This window comes from Python bivittatus, unplaced genomic scaffold, assembly GCF_059951505.1.
Source record: "Python bivittatus isolate LINGU-HERP-01145 unplaced genomic scaffold, Pbiv_v1 ctg000580_np1212, whole genome shotgun sequence".
Taxonomy (NCBI): Eukaryota; Metazoa; Chordata; class Lepidosauria; order Squamata; family Pythonidae; genus Python; species Python bivittatus.
Genome location: NW_028277087.1, coordinates 15651753 through 15672474, shown reverse-complemented (window position 1 = coordinate 15672474; position 20722 = coordinate 15651753). Strand labels below are relative to the sequence as shown.

The following is a 20722-nucleotide window of genomic DNA, read 5'->3' as shown; positions in this document are numbered from 1 at the left end:
ACCTGGGGGATGTTGGGACTTGATTATTTATTTATTAAACATGTTTCTACCCCACTGCAATGAAAAAGATTCTTGGCAGCTAACATAAACTTGATTAGACAATCTAGTGAAGTGGAGAATTCAAACTCTAGGCACAGCCAGATGGTGGCATTAAAGTCCACCAATTGCTGGTAGAATGTCACTGCTCCGATTGCTGATCCCTACTCTGTCTCAATTACAAGATTAGAGAAAGCTGGTCTCCTTACTGTTTTAAAGCAGGACAATGACTGATGGATTCCCCTGCCTTCATTTCCCTCCCACCAAGAGTCATCTGGCAGCAGGAAAGGCAGCTACCTTAATGGTGCTCCTTAATGGATGTCAGGGTTTGGCCAGCAAAAGTGCTCACAACTTGACATGTCCATGTAACACCTTTGCTGTACAAGCTGTGTTAGTTACTAGTAAACCTCTGAGAGCAATTTAAGGTGCAGGTTGTGATTATGAAGCCCCTCATGAGATAGGCCTAGTTATTTGAGGGACCACCTTTATCTTATTGTTTTTGCCTGGCACAGAGGGCATCCTCCAGGCTCCATCTTTAAAACAGTGTCATCTGATGGGATCCAAATGACGTGCCTTCTCTGTTGCAGTACCTGCCTTCTGGAAGAGCATTTCCCATGGATTTCAGTTGCCCCACCCTTGCTGTCCTATAAATAGGCTTTGAAGGCCTGGCTGTTTTCTCAGGTGCTGGGTTAGGGGGTATGTGTCTTTGTGGGAATTTATCAGTATGTCAGGTGTTTTAGTCCCTAGCTACTGCCTTCTTTAAAATTGGGGTTTTTTTTAACCTGGATCCCACCCAGAAGTATCTATGAACATCAACAGGCAGTCTAAAGAATCTTCATTTTGTCTTCTGACTGCCCATTGTTGTTCATGGATGCTTAAGATGAAGAGGATAATTCTCTCAACATGTAGTCAATTTCACCTGGGAAATTGCTGACAATTTACATCAAGCCACAACCAAAAATTCTAGGGAACTCCAGTTTATCATTATTTTAATTTTATTATAGCTGCCCACTCCCATAGACTCTGGGTGGCTTACAAATACAAATACAAAACACTAAAAAACATTAAAAACATACAACTCCATAGGCAGCCTGGACTGAAACAATCAAATAATCCAGACAACCACCAGATGACACCAAAGAGACAAGGATTTCTGCACCTCTTTGCTGCCATCTACTGGCCAATTCCATATGGGAGGCCTAGACACAGAAGCACTCTATTGCGTATGCTCAAAATGAGTATTTGCAGTACAAAGAAGGGCAGACTTTTGAAGAGACAATAAAATGCTAGTTTCATGCACAGTTTAAAAATAACAATAAAAGGACCTGTACGTGCAGATTTAGCAGCAGACAGACCAATGTACAGAATTTGTTTAACTGCTAAAAATAAGATCCAGTCCTAAAGAGTGAAAATGAATACACAGAACAGGTAGCTAAAATGGAAGTGGTTGCAAATAGCAGTAGGACATCAAGAAAACTATTCCATCTGCCCGTGAGGCTGGCACATGCACGAATAAGCTAGCCAATCCCAGAATAAAGAGCAAGACATGCCAAGGCACAGAACTGTGAAAAACAGAGACACTGGAACCCAAGCAAATCATGCAATACACAAATTATTTAAAGAGTTCTGGGCAGCACCTACCTTTATGAAATCAACTCGGTGACTTGTTGCCCTGGAGGAGAATTCAGAAATTAGCTGTCTTAGAATACTTAAGGAACAAGCACTGGAGGATGCTATAGCTGCCCACTTAACTGCTTCCAGAAGCATCTAGTTAACCCTAACGATCGTCAGGATTCTGGTCTAGGTGGGTATTTGGTTCTGATCTGGCAACCAAGCTCTTCAGATGTTCTTTGACAACCTTCCTCTAACTGGGTGCCCTCCAGATGTCTTGGCTTCCATAATGTAGCCCAGTGTTTCTCAACCTTGGCAAGTTTAAGACGTGTGGACTTCAACTCCCAGAATTCTGCTGGCTGGGAAATTCTGGGATTGAAGTCCACACATCTTAAACTTGCCAAGGTTGAGAAATACTGATGTAGCCATTATGGCCATGCTGCCTAATGAATATGGGAATGAAAAATTAATACAACTGGAGGGCATCAGATTGGGCAAGCTGTGCTGATGTCCTCAGAATAACCGTTGGTTTTATTTTAAAGTTCTTATTTCATGAATGGTTCTAGAGGGAGAAAAGGAGAAAAGGAGCTATTTTGTTCCATTTAATGTAAGTGTTTGAATTGGAAAACCTTGCACCGATGATGTTCCCTAACCTGGTTTAAAAAAAAAAGCCCGCAAGAAGAAAATCAGGCTCTAACATCAAGCCAAGAACAAAAATTATCCAACTAGGTTACAGTCAAATTTTATCCCAGCAATATATACAGTATGTCAATATGAAAAGATATAATTAGACTTTACTCTGTGATCTACACTTTCTTCTCCCTGTGTTGATAGAACAAACAAATAGCATAACTTGCAGCGCTAAAGCCATCATATTCCCTCTCTCTGACTAGGTATATAAATGTATGAATATACACACAGATAAGATTCCCGTGCCCAACCTTTTCCTTAGTTCAAACCGCTACTTCATCATCAAAAGTTTTTCTGAGGACCACAACAAAAATAGAAATCACCCTGGAATATATATCACTGACACGGCATTTGTGGCTCTCCATTCAAAAAGTGGAATGATGAAATTCTATGGGATCACCAAGCATCATAAGAACTTCGTGTTCCGGACTTCTGAAGAGGATTTATGGTGAACTAGACATCTCCAAAGGAGATGGATATATTGAAGGATATTTTTGAGTGATGGACTCGGAACTTAATTTTAATAGTGTCTGCCTGTATAGTGTTTAAAATGTGTTTTTGGAAGAGGAACAAGTTTTATTGGACAAGACTGAGATTGATCTGAAAGTGGATTTAAAAATGAGAAGCTATAAGAATGATATAGAAAAAGATGCTACACTGGATATACAAATGAAACTGGCTGATGTCTTAATAATTAAAAGGGATATACAAATGGTAAATCAAAAGAGGAACTTGGATAACTTTCCTGTATTGGATTTACAAAGTTAAACTTGTTAAAGTTCTGAAGGATTTTGTGACAAGGGGCCAAGAAAAAAATGAAAAGAAAACAAGTTCTAGGACATTTGTTGAAGGGATTAAAGATCAAGATTGTCAAAAGTAAAAGGAAGGAATATAGAGTGAGCTTATTTGATATAGTTGAATTATTTGATCAAGGTTAAAATAGATATGTTATCATCTTTGGTAACCCTTAATGGACTTTCACTGACTAGGACTGAATGACGAGGCTTTAAGGATTTTTTCATAGATAAGAGATGGGATATGGGATGAAAAGATTGTTTGCTGTATTTTAAGAGAAGTTGTTAAAATTATTTATACTTGTTATGACAAAGGGGGAAGTTACTTCTTTATATATTCCTTTTCTTTCTTTTTGCTATATCCTTACTTTTTCTTTCTTTTCTATTGTTCTCTTTCTATTATTTTTTTCTCTGCACTTTCTATTTTTTATTTTTATTCTTTTATCTTTTGTAATTTGTATTAGTTTATTTCTGTATAATTGTAATCTTTAATAAAATTATTATTAAAAAAAACTTTGTGTTGCCATATTCAGTCTTGTAAGTTTTGGGGAACAAACACTAAAAGTCTTTCAAGATTTCAAATATGAAGACTTCCAAGGAAGAAATGGTGAACTGAAGATGGCTCCACTGAGAGCGGAGCAGATGACCGCAGCAGAATGAAGAGCTGATGAAGGGACCAGCACTTTGGGATTCCTCTCCAGACAAGAACTGGGATCACCCATAAGTGCATCAGATAGTTGCACCTCACAAGGAGACTGTAAAACAGTGATCTCCAGTGAGTTTAGAGCTCTGGGAGATGAGGGAATGCCATCTCAGCCCAAACCGCAGTTGGTGCCTTTATGGACACAGAGTTCATATACTTCCTTTTCTAATCACCTTTGGAAATTGTTTATTAATTGCTTTTCAGCTATTAGGAACCTTTGGAACAACAAGGTTTTTTACAGCACCAGGTGAGTCTCCTTCGATCCTTCACAAAAGAAATTTGAATTACAGGTTTAAGGACTTAAAAAAATGTAGGGGGGGGGCGGGAATAAATAGCAAAATGGTGATTAGAACATTGATTTTGGAAAGTTACAAACAGATTAGGGATCCAGATAGATTTGAGATAAGATTTTGAAATTAATTATAAGAATCCTTCCCATGGGAAAATGCTGTTGTTTTGAATTCTTAAAATAAAAACATGATAGGATAGGATTTTGAAGGCTGGATACTAGAAGGAACCAGAAGGAACCAGAAGGAACTAAAGATTACAATTAAAGAGGAACACCACTTAAATTTGACTTACTAATACAGAACAGAGTAAAATACTTTAACATTGGATGTATTGAGGGATGTTTGTGAACAATGGACCCAGAACATAATTTTAAGAGTGTCTGCCATTATAGACAGACTGTGTTTAAAAGATGTTATGGAAGAGGAACAAGTTTTACCAGGCAAGACTGAGAATTATTTGAATGTGGATTTAATAATGACAAGCTACAAGACTGATATGGAAAAAGATGATATACTGGATATACAAATTAAACCAGCTAATGTCTTAATAATTAAAATTGATATACAAATAACAAACCAAAAAGTGTCCTAGATAACTTTCCTATATTGAATTTACAAAAGAGGCTTGTTAAAGCTTTGAAGAATGTTGTGAGAAGCGACAAAGAAAAAATGAAAAGAAATCAAGTTCTAGGACATTATTTGAAGATCAAGATTGTTAAAAGCAAAAGGAAGGAATATAAATCATTTGTTGTATTTTAAGAGAAGGTGATAAATTACTAAAATTGTTTATATTTGTTGTGATAAGCGGAGAAGTCATTTCTTCATATATTTCTTTTTTCTATTTTTTCTTTCTTTTCTTTTTTCTATTTTTTCTGCACTATTTTTCCTTTTATTCTTTTTTTAGTTTATATTAGTTTTTATCTTAATTGTAATATTTAATAAAATTAATATTTTTAAAAAGATTTCAAATATGAACAAAATCAAGTAACACTAAAGCACATCATAAATAAAACACAGTAATGAAACAATTGAAAGAAACCATTAAAAAAACTAAAAAGATGGCAGACAATCACCAAAAAGAACTAAATCTGCCACACAAGTTCAGGCTCATGCTATCTGCAAAATGAGCAGGTGTTATGAGAACCTTTGTTGAGACAAACAAGGTTTTGTTTGCCAACATAATGAAGACCTCTGCAAGATGAAGGATGACTAACCATCTCTTTCCTCTTCCTTTCCTTTTAAAATGTCAGTCATGTTAAAGTCCCAGACCTGGCTCCTGTTTACGCAGAAACAGGCCTCTGGGTGTATATGTCTTGCTGGATGAGAAACCGGATGCATTTCCCAGATTGTACCCAGGTTGTGCAAGTGTTCTTGTAAAGGAAACTGGAACAATGCTTTTTAAATGTTCCAGAGTGGGAAGGGTTTTGTTCTCCCTCCAGACAAATAAAAGCCTAGATGAACGAAATTCCAGCTTCTTCTGACTGACTATGAATGCCAGATCCTGGCTGTAGCTGTTCCCAGGGTTATAATTATTAGCCTTGTAGAAAAGCTGAGGTTTCACAAGAGTTTTGCCTCTGAAGTCACTCCTCAACTCCTCCAAAGCTTTTCTTGCTTAGCCCTTGTGACAGTGAAAAGGCTGAGAGAAAATAAAGAGTGTGCATAACATGATATGGAATCTGGGAGATTCTGGGGTGATAGGACTGGAGCTTCCTATCTGTTGGGTTAACCAGGCCTTAAACTTGCCCTACATCATTCTAGCCATATCCTGCTTTTGGACTCGAGTTCCACCAGATTCTGAAATTCTTCGTACTCTGTATGTTTCGACAGAGTGGTGTTTGAGTTTTTGCTATTAATTATGATGATGCTGATATGAGAACCCCAACTGTTCTGAGCCAATGAGCAGATCGGCAATTCTGACATCATGTTACAGACACTCTCCCAAAATGGTGGTCACAATGGTGACTCACAGAATATCCCCTACCAGCAGACAAACTGATAAGGTAGCTGCCCGTTACCTTCTCATCTCAGCTACCTCTGCCTCTTCACTAAGCAGAGAAACCCACTTCTAAACAGAGCACTGGGCTGTAGCCCTCAATTACATTAACTTTCCAAGAACACCTCTGGAACTCTCTACGTATCCCAGAAGCTTTCTTGGAAGAAAGATTATATCTGAGACCACCCTCTGCAGAATGCTGGCTTTCCATCAGTCTATTTCAGGGATCTTGATCTGTTGGTTAGGATCTTCCAGAGGTCTCACAAACAACTTGGAGTCATAATTTTTTTTCAACGTGATTGCGAGCTAACTATCCAAATTCACTCTGGGCTTTAGTCTTAGTTTTGCCTGTGCAAGCTGCAATGGACAGTTGCCATACCACAAAGTTTAAGAAACCCTACAATACGATCTCAAGTCCTCTCCTTGCCCAGAAAAGAATTACGAAGAGCTTTTGAAGATCAAGATTGTTAAAAGTAAAAGGAAGGAATATAAATTATTTGTTGTATTTTAAGAGGAGGTGATAAGTTACTAAAACTTATTTTATGTTTATACTTGTTTTGATGAAGGGGAAGTTATTTCTTTTCTTTTTCTTAGTATAGTCTTATTTTTTCTTTTTTCTTTCTATTTTTTCTTTTCTGCACTTTCTTTTTTTATTCTTTTATTCTTTTAGTTTTATTAGTTTTTATCTTTTTAATTGTATTTAATAAAATTACTACCAAAAAAGAGAAACCCTACAATACATAGATTAAAATGGCATATTTATTTCTTGCACAGTCCTAGCACTAATGAAATTATTAACCTTATTCATGGGAAGGTCATATTGCTTAATTTAGCATTTTATGGGATCACAATATCGCAAGTTTTAGAATGCTGGCAACTAATGCTAAGAAATCCAGCCCATGATAAAGCAGGCTGAAGTCCTTGTTTCTTGTGCCAGCAGAGACTTGAAGCTACTGTCTCCCTCCCTTGATTGCCACCCCAACACAGATCACATATTCAAGACAATCTCAGCACTAATGTTCCCTTTTTGCTTTTAAGTATGAAATTCACCTGGTACCCCCATTGCCATGGAGATAGATGATGATGGGATTATCATCTGCAAGGGCCTCTTCATACCAGCTGAGGTCCTTCCCTTCAGCTTCCTTCCGTCTGCTGTCTGGTACAGCATGCCTAAGACACAAAGCCAACAGATCAGACAGGTCTCTTGTTAGCCCTGCAAGGTAGTCCAGACAAGAAGCACAACCAGGAGTACTAGCTCTATCTTTATTGTAAGATTACATTAACAGAATCTTGCAAGACAGAAATTATTTCTCCCCTCCTTTCCTTTTAGTCTCTGGAATATTAGGGAGGGTCCCTTCTGAAATGTTTCCCATGCCCTCCCTCCTTCTGTGAGCTGAAATATATTTTACATCCCGGTTGTCCAGTTTGTGGCTGTTCCTCCTGTCTTCCAAGGTCGTTCTCACATACCATTACACCTCTTCAGCCAGAACATCAGGCCTGCCATTGTTAAGAAAGAGGAGGTAAGCCACCTTTGTCCAAATTACTTAATGAATCAAATCAACAAATGAACTGAACAAGCTAAGATGTTTATTTTAAAAAAGAATTAGATTCACACATACATCAACAGAAACAATGCAAAAATGGGAGTAACATTGATCTAGCTTCTTCACTACCAGGGATATCACAGGAGATGTCAAAAAAGTCAATATGGCAACTGCAACCATGCAATCAAGGATGCTTCATGTATGCATAAAGGGAGAAGGGGTCAATTGTACAGCCGTGGTCACTGTCTTGACTTTTTTTACTCTTCCATTAATGCCCCACCTTGCTGCTTTGAAGTACTACTCTCTTAGCCCCAGATCTGATCTGAAGTGAGCATGACCAAGAGACCTCCAAGTTGGACCTATATAACCTACGCAAAAGAGGCTGATGGAGCCAGGTACTTACTCACCAAATGCCAAAAGTGATTCCTGGTTCAGAAGTGAGATAGAAATTTTTGGTGTGACTTAGAAATACCTCGGGCTTCTGATAATCCACTCCAAAAGGAGAAGTCCCTGCAAAAGAAAACCATGCCATAGTTTCCTTTGAGTGAAGTCTGTTGTCCTCCTCTCCCCACTCTCAGCCCCCCATGCCATGACACTTTGAAGACATCAAAAACTTAAATTGCTTTTACCTGTTTTTTTCTGCACCCAGAGAATGCTGGGAATTAATAATATTGGAATGGACAGGACCATGGATCCTTCAGAGAAAGAGTGATCCACACAGTTATCCAACTACAATTCTGATGATATTTTGGACCAAAGACCAGCAACATTTGCATGAGCCAAGAATTTTTGTGTGATTTTGTTCAAAAGTAGGGGCACCTAATGTTCTGAAAATATATTTAAAAGGGCCAAGATCTCACATCGGATCAACAAATCTTATGCTGTGATCTCCAGGTGACCTCACACCTGGAAGAATGGCGCAATCTCAAAGGATCCTGTTCAACTCACACAGTTTTACAATTCTGATGTGGGCTTGGTTGTTTCATCTTTTAAGTTCATGTTTATTTAAATGGATGTAATCTGAAGCTGTCACAGTGATCTTGGCATCGTGCCAATCATATTGCCAGTCCCCAGCTTTGGAAAATCAAAATGATATCAATGAGACACAGGTGAGAAACACCTTAAATTCTGTCACATGGAACAATTAGTAGGCTAGTAAGATAGATGCTTCTTTTAAAATGAAAGATAGCATTAAAAATATCAAGAACAAGAAGGGCATTTCCTCTATCTACAACTGTAGCCTACCTCCCCATTCATTTATTTCTCATGCTTACCTCTACTGGTGGAGTATATTTAGTAACAAATGCTATGTGATACTAACAATATATCAATGCTTATTTAAGCAAGCATCTTTTAAGTATTAGCACTTTGTAAGAAAGGACTTTGGAGAGCTAGTTTGGTGTCATGGTTAAAAGCACGCAGCTAAAAACTGGGAGACTGCAAATTCTAGTCCTGGCTTAGGCATAAGGTCAGCTGAATGGCTTTGGGCCAGTCACTCTGTCTTGCAGTTGCCAAGAAAATTGCATGGACTTGTCCACATATTTGCTACAATCAAGATTGACTCAAAGGAACAAAAAAGCATTTTTAAAAATATATTTTGCCTTTAATTATACAGAAAAAAGAGAAAAGAGAGAACATGGAATGAAATATAATGCTTATAATGAAATGTGATCATCTTTCACTGAAATGTTTATGTAAAAAAGTATATTCATATATGGATGTATGGATGCTTTAACAATACAGTAACTTAGAAATCTTAGGGAGGCTATTAAGTTAATCTTTTGCAACAATATTTTGAATGGATTTCTTAAGCAAAAAGTAGATCCACCCTGTGTTTTAATCAGAGTTATAACTGCATTATCCACAGTTTGTCAGCCTTCCCAGGTAGATCAGGCAGGAAACACGGCCAGATGAGCTAATTCTACTTTATTATAAGGCTACATTAACAGAATCTTGCAAGTCTGAAAGTACAAATCTCCTGCTGTCTCCTTTACAGCCTGAGAAGGGATCCCTTCTGAGCTTTTTTCTACCCATTATGCAGCTGCGGGCTATGCCCTCTCTTATCTGATTGTTCCCCAGGCAGCATCTCTTTGTCCTGTTTCTCAAGGTCTTTCTCATATCATTACACATTTCCAACAGAGACTAACTTAGTCAAGTTGGTAAAAACAAAGAAATTGTGAATAGTTTCCAACAAGTCCTTAATTAGTAATCTATTTGTGAATTACTGCAGGCATACAGGAAGAAATTTATAGATCCTTCTACTTTCAATGGCGACACGTGGATAAAACAACAGGAATACTTACAAAAATTGAGATAGACAAACTTTGTTAACAGTGAAGGGAACAGTCGAATAGCCAATGGTATAGAGACATACATAATAAATAGATTCAGTAACACCTTCTTGACTATAGGGATATAATCCAGAAGTCTCCTAGTGAAAAAAAAAAGATGGAATGAGATTTAATTTATTGTTGCTTATAATAATTATTATATTGCTTACAGCAATAATTCAAGGACAAAAGGCTACTAGTTGTGATGGTTATATATTACTTCCAGTAAGTGGAAGTGGTTTATATAAGAAGCATGGTTAAACAAACTCTGGTTTACTACAAGATGTAAACCAGTCCTAAACAGGGCAGCCCACTCCATGTTGAGCTATTGCTCTGATCTGGACCTTGGTAATGATCCAATTTGAAGTGGCACTGACTCAAAAAATCAAGGAGCTCCATGTCAATACCTCCAGGGGGCCAGCTTGATTTCACTCCACCAAACTGAGCTTTTGCTCTTCTGCAGTGCACAGAAGCATCTTTTGGCAACTGAACTAAAGGAAAATACTGTTTCAATCTGGGATGCTATTTCAATCAAAGTTTAATCAAATCAAAGGGCCCTGTCAAAGTTCCACACAGCCTTAGTGTGAACCTACTCTGTATTGCAGGCTCAGGCTGAAGACAGATATAGTTTTAGGAGCAACAAAGTAATTTTAAAATCTGCTGTTCCCAGCATATTTGGAGCAAACTAGTTATGACCCAAGCCTGCCTATATGGCTTCTAGTGGTGGAATCAGCTTCATGATGCTTTGTCCTATCTCCAGAATTTGGCAGCTATTTATAATTTGTATGCTACTGTTGTCGTCGTTGCCAATACAAAAGATAACCATCTATGCTTACAAAGACCTATATGTTGCTCTCCCTCTAAAAGTAATTAAAAATAAAAGTGGACAGAGCACCTGAGGGAGCATTAAGACCTCAAAATGATTCAGACTAAGTTCTCACATAATACTAACCCATAATTCGCTTAACCAAGATAAACAAAAACTGTGCAGTTGTGTTCAAATAATTGCTTTATCAAAAAGCAAGCAAACACACTTCCAGTGAGGATTCATGGTGAACTAGAATAAACAGCAAAAGGATGATTAGAACGTAGATTTTGGAAAGTTACAAATGGACTAAGGATTCAGATGGATTTGAAATAAGATTTTGAAATTAATTATAAGAATCCTTCCCAAGGGAAAATGCTATTGTTTTGAATTCTTAAAAAAAAGTGATAGGATGGGACTTCGACGGTTGGACACTAGAGAGAACCCGAAGGAACTAAAGATTACAATTAAAGGAGAACAACACTTAAATCTGACTTAATAATACAGAATGGAACAAAATACTTTAACATTGGACATATTGAAGGATATTTCTGAACAATGGACCCAGAAATGAACTTTAACGATGTCTGCCATTATAGATAGATTGTGTTTAAACGATGTTATGAAAGAGGAACAAGTTTTACTGGACAAGACTGACTTGAAAGTGGATTTAGAAATGACAGGCTACAAGAATGACATGGGAAAAAATGCTACATTGGATATACAAAAGAAACTGGCTGATAGAGATATACAAATAACAAGCCAAGAGCGTGACCTGGATTTTCTATAGAAACTTGTTAATATTTTGAAGGATTTTATGAGAAGGGATAAAGAAAAAAATGAAAAGAAATCAAGTTCTAGGACATTATTTGAAGGGTTTAAATATCAAGACTGTTAAAAGTAAAAGGAAGGAATATATAGTTGGATTATTTGATCAAGGTTAAAAAAGATAAGTTGTTATCTCTGGTAACCCTTAGTGTACCTTTGCTGTCCAGGTCTGAATGATGAGGATTTAAGGATTTGTTTATAGATAAGAGATGAGATACAGGAAAAAGATATCATTTGTTATATTTTAAGGTGATAAGTTACTAAAATTATTTATACTTGTGATGAAGAGGGAAGCCATTTGTTTATATATTTCTTTTCTTTTTCTTTACTATACTTATTTTTTCTTTCTTTTCTATTTTTCAATTTTTTCCTTTCCTTTATCTTTTTGTATTAGTTTTTATCTTTTAAATTATAACTGGAAACCCATGAGCCGTTGGGTCATCATTTCAGAGATATTTCCTTACCTAAACAGAGAAGCAGAATGACCAAGGGCAAAAAGCAGTGGGAGTGTGAGCAACTTGCAACCGGCTTCCCCATTGACTTTGCTTGTGGGAAGCTGATAGGAAGCATCAGGAAGCATCAGAAATCTTCCTTCCTTCCTTCCTTCCTTCCTTCCTTCCTTCCTTCCTTCCTTCCTTCCTTCCTTCCTTCCTTCCTTCCTTCCTTCCTCCCTCCCTCCCTCCCTCCCTCCCTCCTTCCTTCCCATGTGTAATATAGGCTTGTGCCATTTGCCCTCTGCTCAGGAGAGTCCCAGTGAAGCCTCCTTTTCCTCTTCAGCTGACCTGTGGAACTGCCTGCCACTTGGCTGGGGGGAGGTGGAACAAAGAGAGTCACAGACCATAAGGAAAACTGCACCCCCGCTCCTCATTCCAGCATGTTCCCAAGGGCCCCCTCCCTTGAGGGAGGAAGAGGGCTCACCCGTTGACCAGCCAGCCCTATCTTGCCAGCAAGCACCCAGGTCGCTCCCTCATCCTTCCCTCAACACCCACCACCATTAAGAGATTTCAAATTTCTGCCTTTTTTCCAAAGCAGCCAATCACCACTCACCTGTCGGGCCTTGCCACCAGCCTATTGGGCACAGGGGACAGAGGGAGGTAGGAAAGAGGTCGGGGATATGCCCATGATGATCACGTGACCTGGGCTGACTGCAGCGGCACAGTAGTGCAGCAGTGCTGACACAGCCACAAATTTCCCAAATTTCAATCCCCTGGGAGTGATGGGTCCTGGGTTTTGGACACATTCTGTAAGTTAGCCCATTTGAGGTACCTTGGTTCAAAAATTGTTGCTCTATGATGCACCATTTCACCCAGTTGAAGATTACAGACATGAGAGTCTTAGTAGTATATAGATGTTCAATAAAATTATTATAAAAAATAAAAGACAAGCAACCACAGCAAACTACCAAGGAAGGAAGGATTAGCACAATGTGTGACACACACACCTCTTTGGCAATTAGCCTGGATGCATGTGACACACATACAAAAGTGGCAGAGCTTGAATTGCATGGCCATATTCATCTTGATTTTTTTAACATTCCCTCCTACCTTGGACATCCATGGATTGATAGACAGACAGACACATACATATATATACACATAAACACACAGAGGTAAGAATCTCTGAACTCTGGAACGTGTATCCTGGTAAAAAAAAAGAGTCATAGGTCCTTGATTATGCCAAAAAATGAAATTCTTGAAAACACGTTTCCTTAGCAGAGCCAGGAAAAGTGTTGTTCAAAAATGCAACACCAATATGAAGACATGGTAATTGGTTTTCTAAGAATAGATTTTTCCAGTTATATTTAGTCCACAACAACATCTCTACTTAATTTTGTTAACATTGGTTCTCCCTCTGCCAGCAGCAAATGTCTTTATTATATGTGCCCTGCAGCACAGAGGACTCTCTTAAGACCAGGGCAAGCAGAAGATGTTATTGTGATTAAGGAGTTATCCTAATCCTATTAGGACTCTCTTAATTTCCCCAAAAGGAAACCAACCCTGATTGCTCATTGGAAGGATTGATAATGAAGCTCAAGCTCAGATACTCTGGTCTCCTAATGCGAAGAGAGGACTCTTTGGAAAAGACCCTGATGCTGAGAAAGATTGAAGGCAAAAGGAGAAGAGGACGGCAGAGGATGAGATGGTTAGATAGCATCCCTGAAGCAATGAGTGTGAAACTGAGCAAACCTAGGGAGGCAGTGAAGGACAGGAAGGCCTGGCGCGATATGGTTCATGGGGTCATGAAGAGTCGGACACGACTTGACGACTGAACAACAAATTTCCCCATATAGCTAATAAGTCAGTAGCCACAGTCTACTACTGTCTATTACATCTATTCTCCATTATATCTAGTTTCTTAAGAAGATATAATGTAACCCATTAAGTGCCTGCCTGATGGGCCGGACTACAATTCTGTAGAATCCTTGGTGCTCTCTGAGCTTGGTTGTTTGCTTGCAGACATTTCATTACCCAACTAGATAACATCATCAGTGCTAGTGAGTGTGGGGTTTGCTCCCTGTTAATATACAGTAGCTTGCCCTGCCAGTGTTAGTGGGTGTATGGTTTTCTCCTTGGGAGCTCCTTGATTAGGATATTGTTTTCTGCTTGACTGTTTGTCTGGTGTTAACCCCTGCTTATCTGGATGTAGGCTGCTGGAGAGGATGTGTTCTGGTCGTTTTAGTTCTTAGTTTTTTTATTGTCTCTTTTCCATGGTGTATAAATATGGTTTATCTCTATGTGTCTATTGATGGCTGATGTGTCTGAATGTCAAGCTTCCAGGACTACAATTCTACAACCAGGACTACAATTCTTATCACCCGCAACTAGCAGAGACTGTAATTGGTCTGGCTGAAGATGATGACAGTTGTCCTCACATATCTGGAGAGTGCCAGATTGCACAAGATCTCTTCTGTCTTATTGCATAACATGATTTGTCATAATGTGTTATACATCACGAACATCTGTGATTTGCACTGTGTCCTACTCAAAAGAGTGAATCAAGACAAGCCACCCCACTTTCCCAATCTTCTGAGATCAGATAACCAGACTAAGCTAGAAAATAGAAATAGGAAGAAGGTCAGGGGAAAAGAGAAGGAATCTTGTAAAAGAGTACATATGCACTCTGCACAGTCTCAGGGGCAAACATGTAATGCTTTGCATATCCCAGGGCAGACATCCAACAATAATAATAAAAAAAGATCCTCAGTATGAATGCTGTCCATTCCCCCACCCATCCACTTTTTCTCCAGCTGCTCAAAGTGTTGTGCTTTATCTCTCTTTCACCCACACATGCACACTTTATGATGGTTTAGCACAGTGTTTCTCAACCTTGGCAACTTTAAGATGGGTGGATTTCAACTCCATCCATAAAAAGGCGTGTTATTGATGCAACTGACACACACTCCTGTGGACACTTTTGAACCTAAGCTTAACTCCACACTCTAATCCAGTGGTTCTTAAACTGTGGGTAATTTGGGCATATCCTGGGGGTAATGGAGCAATCTGTAATTGTGAGTGGAGGATCCTGTTTAGGACTGCCCACTCCTGAGACATTGCATAAAACAAAAGTCTTGGGGGAGGCGTTGGTGGGGGAGAGGGAATGACGTTATTTGAGACCAAGAAAAGGGGTAATTGGGTCAAACAACCACTGCTCTAATCCCTACATCCATAGGCTGAAAAAAGTCAGCTTTGAATGCAATGATCAAGGAGGAGGAGAATTTTCCTATTAGCTGGCAACCCTGGGGATCTTGGGCTCCCCCTTTCTGGTATGACATAAGAGAGCCAGTTTTTTGCCTGGAGAAAGGTGCAAGACAGCATTCTCACACAGCTCAAAAGATTTATCTGACCAGGCTCAATAGATCTAAAGAACTGGGATCACAAAAACAGACTCGGAAGGGACCAATTTATGAGCCATGCCAGTGAAGGAAGAGCAGATGGCACGCCAGCAGGGAGAGGCGCCCATCCTTTGTCTGGTTGCCAGGCTGGGTTGCTTCATTGGAAAATGTACATACTGATACACTACTTACTGTTATCATTCAACCGTTGCTGCTCTGGTATAATCATCGTTTTGATCATCCTTGGCTTGCCAAAATATCCTAAACAATTATTATGAGCAGTTTAATTGTTCAAAGCAGCCTTGAATGTGTTTATCAAGAGTTAAGCAGATCAGAGGGGCACCTTAATGTGAGCAGTTCCTGCATTATCAGGACTCCCATCTCAGCACACCTGGGCAGCATATCACTGGGCACGCCTTGCATATTTTCAAATCTCCCCAGCATGCATTCTGCAAATTTACTATTCCAAATAAATGTATGAGGCCCCAAACCTTGGTAATAAGGTGATAGTGGATTAAAACAGGACAGCTTCTAAATCAGCCATCTCCAACTCTGTGTCCTCCATATACATTCAGTTAAACTAAACTCCAACTGAGTTCTGGCAGGGGATTATGGGAGTTGAGTGCAGTACATTAAGGAAGGTTATTTTGGACAATTTTATCATAGTCCCACAAGCATATCCACGATATACTAGAAATAAGCTCAAATATCATGCTAAACCATAGTTTTGTTTTAACCACACACAGTTGAACAAGCCACAATTGAGTGAATTTCTAAAATGAACTAAAATGGAAGGGGAAACAAATCGTATAATATTAATCTACATAACACATTAATCTACATAATACATAACAGTGATTAAAATTAACTAAAACTGAAGGAAAAAGTTCTATTTTAAATTTCTATTCCAAAAAAGTCATGGGCACTGTCAATTACACATGTACTGGAGCAGGATGTCTCAACCTTGACAACTTTTAAGATATGTAGACTTCAACTCCCAGAATTCCCCAGCCTGCTGGAGGACCAACAGCCGCTAAGCTTGAGGGTATAACCTGTTCTTAGTCAAGAACTGCCTATTTCCCCTTGACAGTCCTTGGAGGATGCATCTGAGCACAGTAATGAGATAATGAGATTGCACCATTGGCTGGGTTTAAAGGACACACATCACTGGGTTACTGAAATAACCCATTTATGCAATATGCTGAATCATAAGCTAATCAAATGAGCTGGGTTCTTTTAACACATCCATTGACCAAAACAAATTATCAGTTGATAATTATGAGTTTAACACATTTATGCAAACACAGCAACAAGTTTGTAACTGAACTCCTTGAACACATTATGTGAACACAGCCAGTGCGCCTCTTTGTTCAGACCGCTTAAAAGTATTTTAAAACCTCCCATACCAATTCAACTTTCAGGACATGCAATGTAACGCTTCCTTTCAGGCAAACTCCATTTGCAGTGACCTCCTGGACACGCTGAGTCTGGCCACTTCTCAGTCTAGCTTTCAGCCCTCACATTTCCTGGTGGGGTTCCATCCACAGACTACCCAGTTCCAATCCAGCTAGAGTCTGCCACGTCCTGCTTTGTCTTTGTCCACTCAGTGCTTTGTATATAACAACTTAAGGACACAAAAAAGGCGCTGGTGCATTTGGGGCAACCTGTGTACTTCAAATGGTGATCGCAACAGCTCGCTTGGACCAGGGATAATGGGGTTGGAAACTTTCTAGGTCAAAGTTCAGTGGGTAGCCTTGCCAGCTTCCCCTTCACTTCATTAGGCTAATATGAGGGTTAGGCAGAATCCCTCCCATTTACACTAATCTGGAAAGAGCCCGAGATTCGAACTGGAGAAGCGACCGCGGTGCCCAAAGCAAGCCCCCTGGCGCCCCGCGGGCCGAGCGTCAGGAGCGCGTTTCGATCTGCTTCCACCGCCTTCATTATCGCGCTCCTCAGCCCGAGTGCAAAGGCGACTCATCCTGCGCCATGCGCCGGGGTTTAATTTTATACATTCGAAAACCTGTTTGGAATTTAATTCTGAAAATAGCTCCGTTCGCCCTGGCTTCCACATCTCCTCCGCCCGCCCTTTCTCCCCGCGATCGCCTGATGAAATCGGCAGCAAAAGGAGAAGATGCCGAGCGACGCGACGGCGAGACGGGCGAGCGCAAGGAGGAGCCCCCGAGGCTGGCCCTGGAGGCAGCAACGCCGCCCCCATCGCTCCCCGCGCCTTGCAGGAGGGCCTTACCCGTAAAACTGCTGGGGGAGCATCGCGGAGGAGGCGGCCTGGCCCATGGAAGAGGAGGAGGAAGCGGAAGCGAACCCCTTTTCTTGACGCCCCAGAGGTAGTGTGGACGCGGGCACCTCTGCACCCCGCCGCTTCATATTCTGCCGGCAAGGCAGGAATCAGCAACTCTCCGCCTTCAGCAAGGGGCGGACTGGAGCTGGAGTCAGCCCACGTCGTCCGAATCGGCGGATGGGAGGCAACCCCTCACAGAGCTGCTCACCTGCGGCTTCGGCAGAGCCGGCGTCGCAGACCACGCCTTCAACGCGGGTTGAATGGTGGGAGGCGGAGCCAGTCTCTAGAAGCCACGCCCAAGGAGCACGTAGACCGCGAGCCGAGCTTCTGCCCGCTCTCGTAACTTTTGCCCCGTTTATAGTGGGCGTGCGGGGTATCATCGGGGTGGCCTATCAGTATGATACTGGTGGTGCAGTGTCATAAAACCTACATACACGCCCGCCCGCGCACCCCCATAATTTATCATTGGGCTCATACAACATCCTAAATTACAAAAAGGCAACTGCTAAGGAGAAAACGGCTTAGTTTTTAATCGATCCGGTTAAGCCTATCGCGTAGATGAAATAACCGCTGTAACCGTTCTGTGACAGTGGGGAGGATGTCAGCCAGCTGAAGCAATGCAAATAAACTTGAGTTCCAAATGTGTGTAAGGATTATTTGCACCCTAGAACTGCATCAAGTAGATGATCTCTTCCACAAATGTGAAGACAGGTGAGATAAAAACATTGATAGGTTGATTATCAGCCCAACAATCAATAGACTAAGCATCACGGTAAGTTTAATAAATGATAAATTAATAAAATGAAGACAGCCTTGAGCTCATCTTTTTGAACACAGGGCACTTCCATGTAGTTATTTGGCAATAATATGGAAATAAGTTGCCACTGGCTTCTTCTGGGACCTTTTTTATGTCTGTTTTGCTTGTGGCCCTGAGATTTCCTGCTGGTCTCCTGACTAGCTCTGATCCTGTGTAGCATTTTGAGAAGTAGTTGGTTCCTAGGTCAGTGTACAAACCATTTTCAATTGCCCCCAGGTCAGTGGGGAGGAGAAGAAAAGTATAAAGAGAAAGAGAGTGCAAGGAGGCAGGGCAGGGCAAGGGGACAGTGAGTAAGCAAAAATGAGAGAATAGAAAGATCAGGAGAAGGAGGGTCCAGAGGACATGTTGCCCAAGATCCCCAAACCTGACAGTGCCACTGTCCCAGATGTTTAATACCTAATATGTTCCCCTTTCCTCCTACATCTACTATTATCACTGGCTTTTACCATCTTTCCATCATGCTATTGCAATGTTTATGTTTGTGTAAACCAATGTTTTTCAACCCTGGCAACTTCAAGATGGGTGGACTTCAACTCCCAGAATTCCTACTGCCTCATGCTGGCTAGGGAATTCTGGGAGTTGAAGTCCACCCATGTTCAGGTTGCCAAGGTTGAAAAACACTGGGGCAATCCCTTCTGTAGATTTTGAATGGAAATGGGTTACAAATGAGATACATTTTGAATCAGCACAGCTGATCAATCACATCTGTCATTGCAACAGATGGGCCTGGGAATCCTTCCCCACATGTTATGCCTTACACTTTTCTGGGTGCTGGTACATGTTCAAGGTGATTAAATGAGTTACTAGAGACTGGAGGGCAGAGATAAGTTTGTATGTTGTGAGTTGTACGTATATTTCTGCCATTTGTAGCAAGAGGCAATGTGGCAATACTGAGCAGATAGTAGTGGCTGTAAAGCAACCTAGGCCTGTCCCAGCCCGCAATCATCATGTTAGGGACAGTCAACTCATGAAGTCTGACATCCAGAGAGGAGGAGGAAATACATTCATTACACAGCCTGCCGCAAAGTTTAAGCCTTTTTCTCAAAGTCAGCTCTAAGTGCTGATCTGGAGCATGTAATCCGAAAGAATCTATTTCTATTAGCTAATATTAATTCTTTACTATTTGGATACAGTATTTAACCTTAGTTAACAATTAAATCCCCCACCCCACCCACCCACAAGTCCTGCTGTGCTGCCTCATCATGGCAGAAGAGTGTTGCTGAGAGGGATGAGCGAAGAACATTGGGAGCGCATGCCAAGAGTACACATTCCCAGCAGGGTCACCCAAGGGGTGAAGGTCATCCCAGGTGCCCAGCTAAAGCCAACAGGCACCTAGATTGGGCAGCTGAGACAGAGGAAGATGCCAGAGGCAGATGATCATTTTAGTGACAATGGCAAAGGCATCAATTCATGGGAGAAGGCAATGGCAAACCAGTCCTGTGTTTTTATCAAGAAAACCACATGGATAGAAGTTATTAAATGATTGATGATATGTGCCATATGATGGGCCCCTCATCATATGGCACATATGGGTCAGATGACCCCTCAGGTCAGATGACCCTGAACATGCTACTGAGGAAGAGCTGAGGATCTTTTGGAGTACTAACGGTGTTTATGAGGTGGTTAGATTAAAGCCTTTGGGATGTCTAGCTGTTGATGTTGCTCATACGGGAAAAGAAAATCCAAAGCTGCAAAGACAGAATTACAATGGGAATATGGAACATAAGAAGCATAAACACGGGAAAGCTCCACACAGTGAAAGATGAAATGAAACAATGATAAATTGATATGTTAGGCATCAGCAAGTTGATGGGATAGGACACTTTCAGTCAGATCACACTGTTTATTACTCAGGACATGAAAAACAAAGGAGACTTAACAGAGTATGCAAACGATCGTACAATAGCCTTAATTTGACATGCTGAACAAAATAATGCTTAGGATTATCCAATGCAGATTAGAGCTCTACATGGAAAAAGAGATGCCAGATGCTCAAGCTAGCTTTAGAAAAAGCTGAAGAACGTGAGACATTATTGCTGATGCAAGCTGGATAAATGAGAAAGCCAAGGAATACCAAAAATAAGTTAGTATGTGCTTCATTGATTATAGAAAGGCCTTTGATTGTGTTTATCACATCAAGCTGCGGAATGTGC

The 20722-nt window shown here is 40.4% G+C and overlaps 1 protein-coding gene across 3 annotated transcripts in view; it reads right to left on the bottom strand.

Annotated features, from left to right (window-relative positions):
* The window catches only part of ABHD12B (abhydrolase domain containing 12B), a 29615-nt gene extending 11605 nt beyond the window's left edge, over positions 1–18010 (bottom strand). The window contains exons 1-5 of one of the 3 annotated variants that reach the window (XM_088149654.1): positions 17702–18010; positions 9965–10092; positions 8069–8171; positions 7168–7287; positions 1678–1708 (exon numbers count right to left, since the gene is read on the bottom strand). In XM_088149654.1, coding sequence (XP_088005780.1) covers positions 1678–1708; positions 7168–7287; positions 8069–8171; positions 9965–10092; positions 17702–17838 — 519 coding nt within the window. In that variant the 5' untranslated portion in view covers positions 17839–18010. The remainder of the gene's footprint in view (positions 1–1677; positions 1709–7167; positions 7288–8068; positions 8172–9964; positions 10093–17701) is intronic. The other 2 variants (XM_007437297.4, XM_088149655.1) reach the window with 2 other exon arrangements.
* Positions 18011–20722: the final 2712 nt, after the last annotated feature.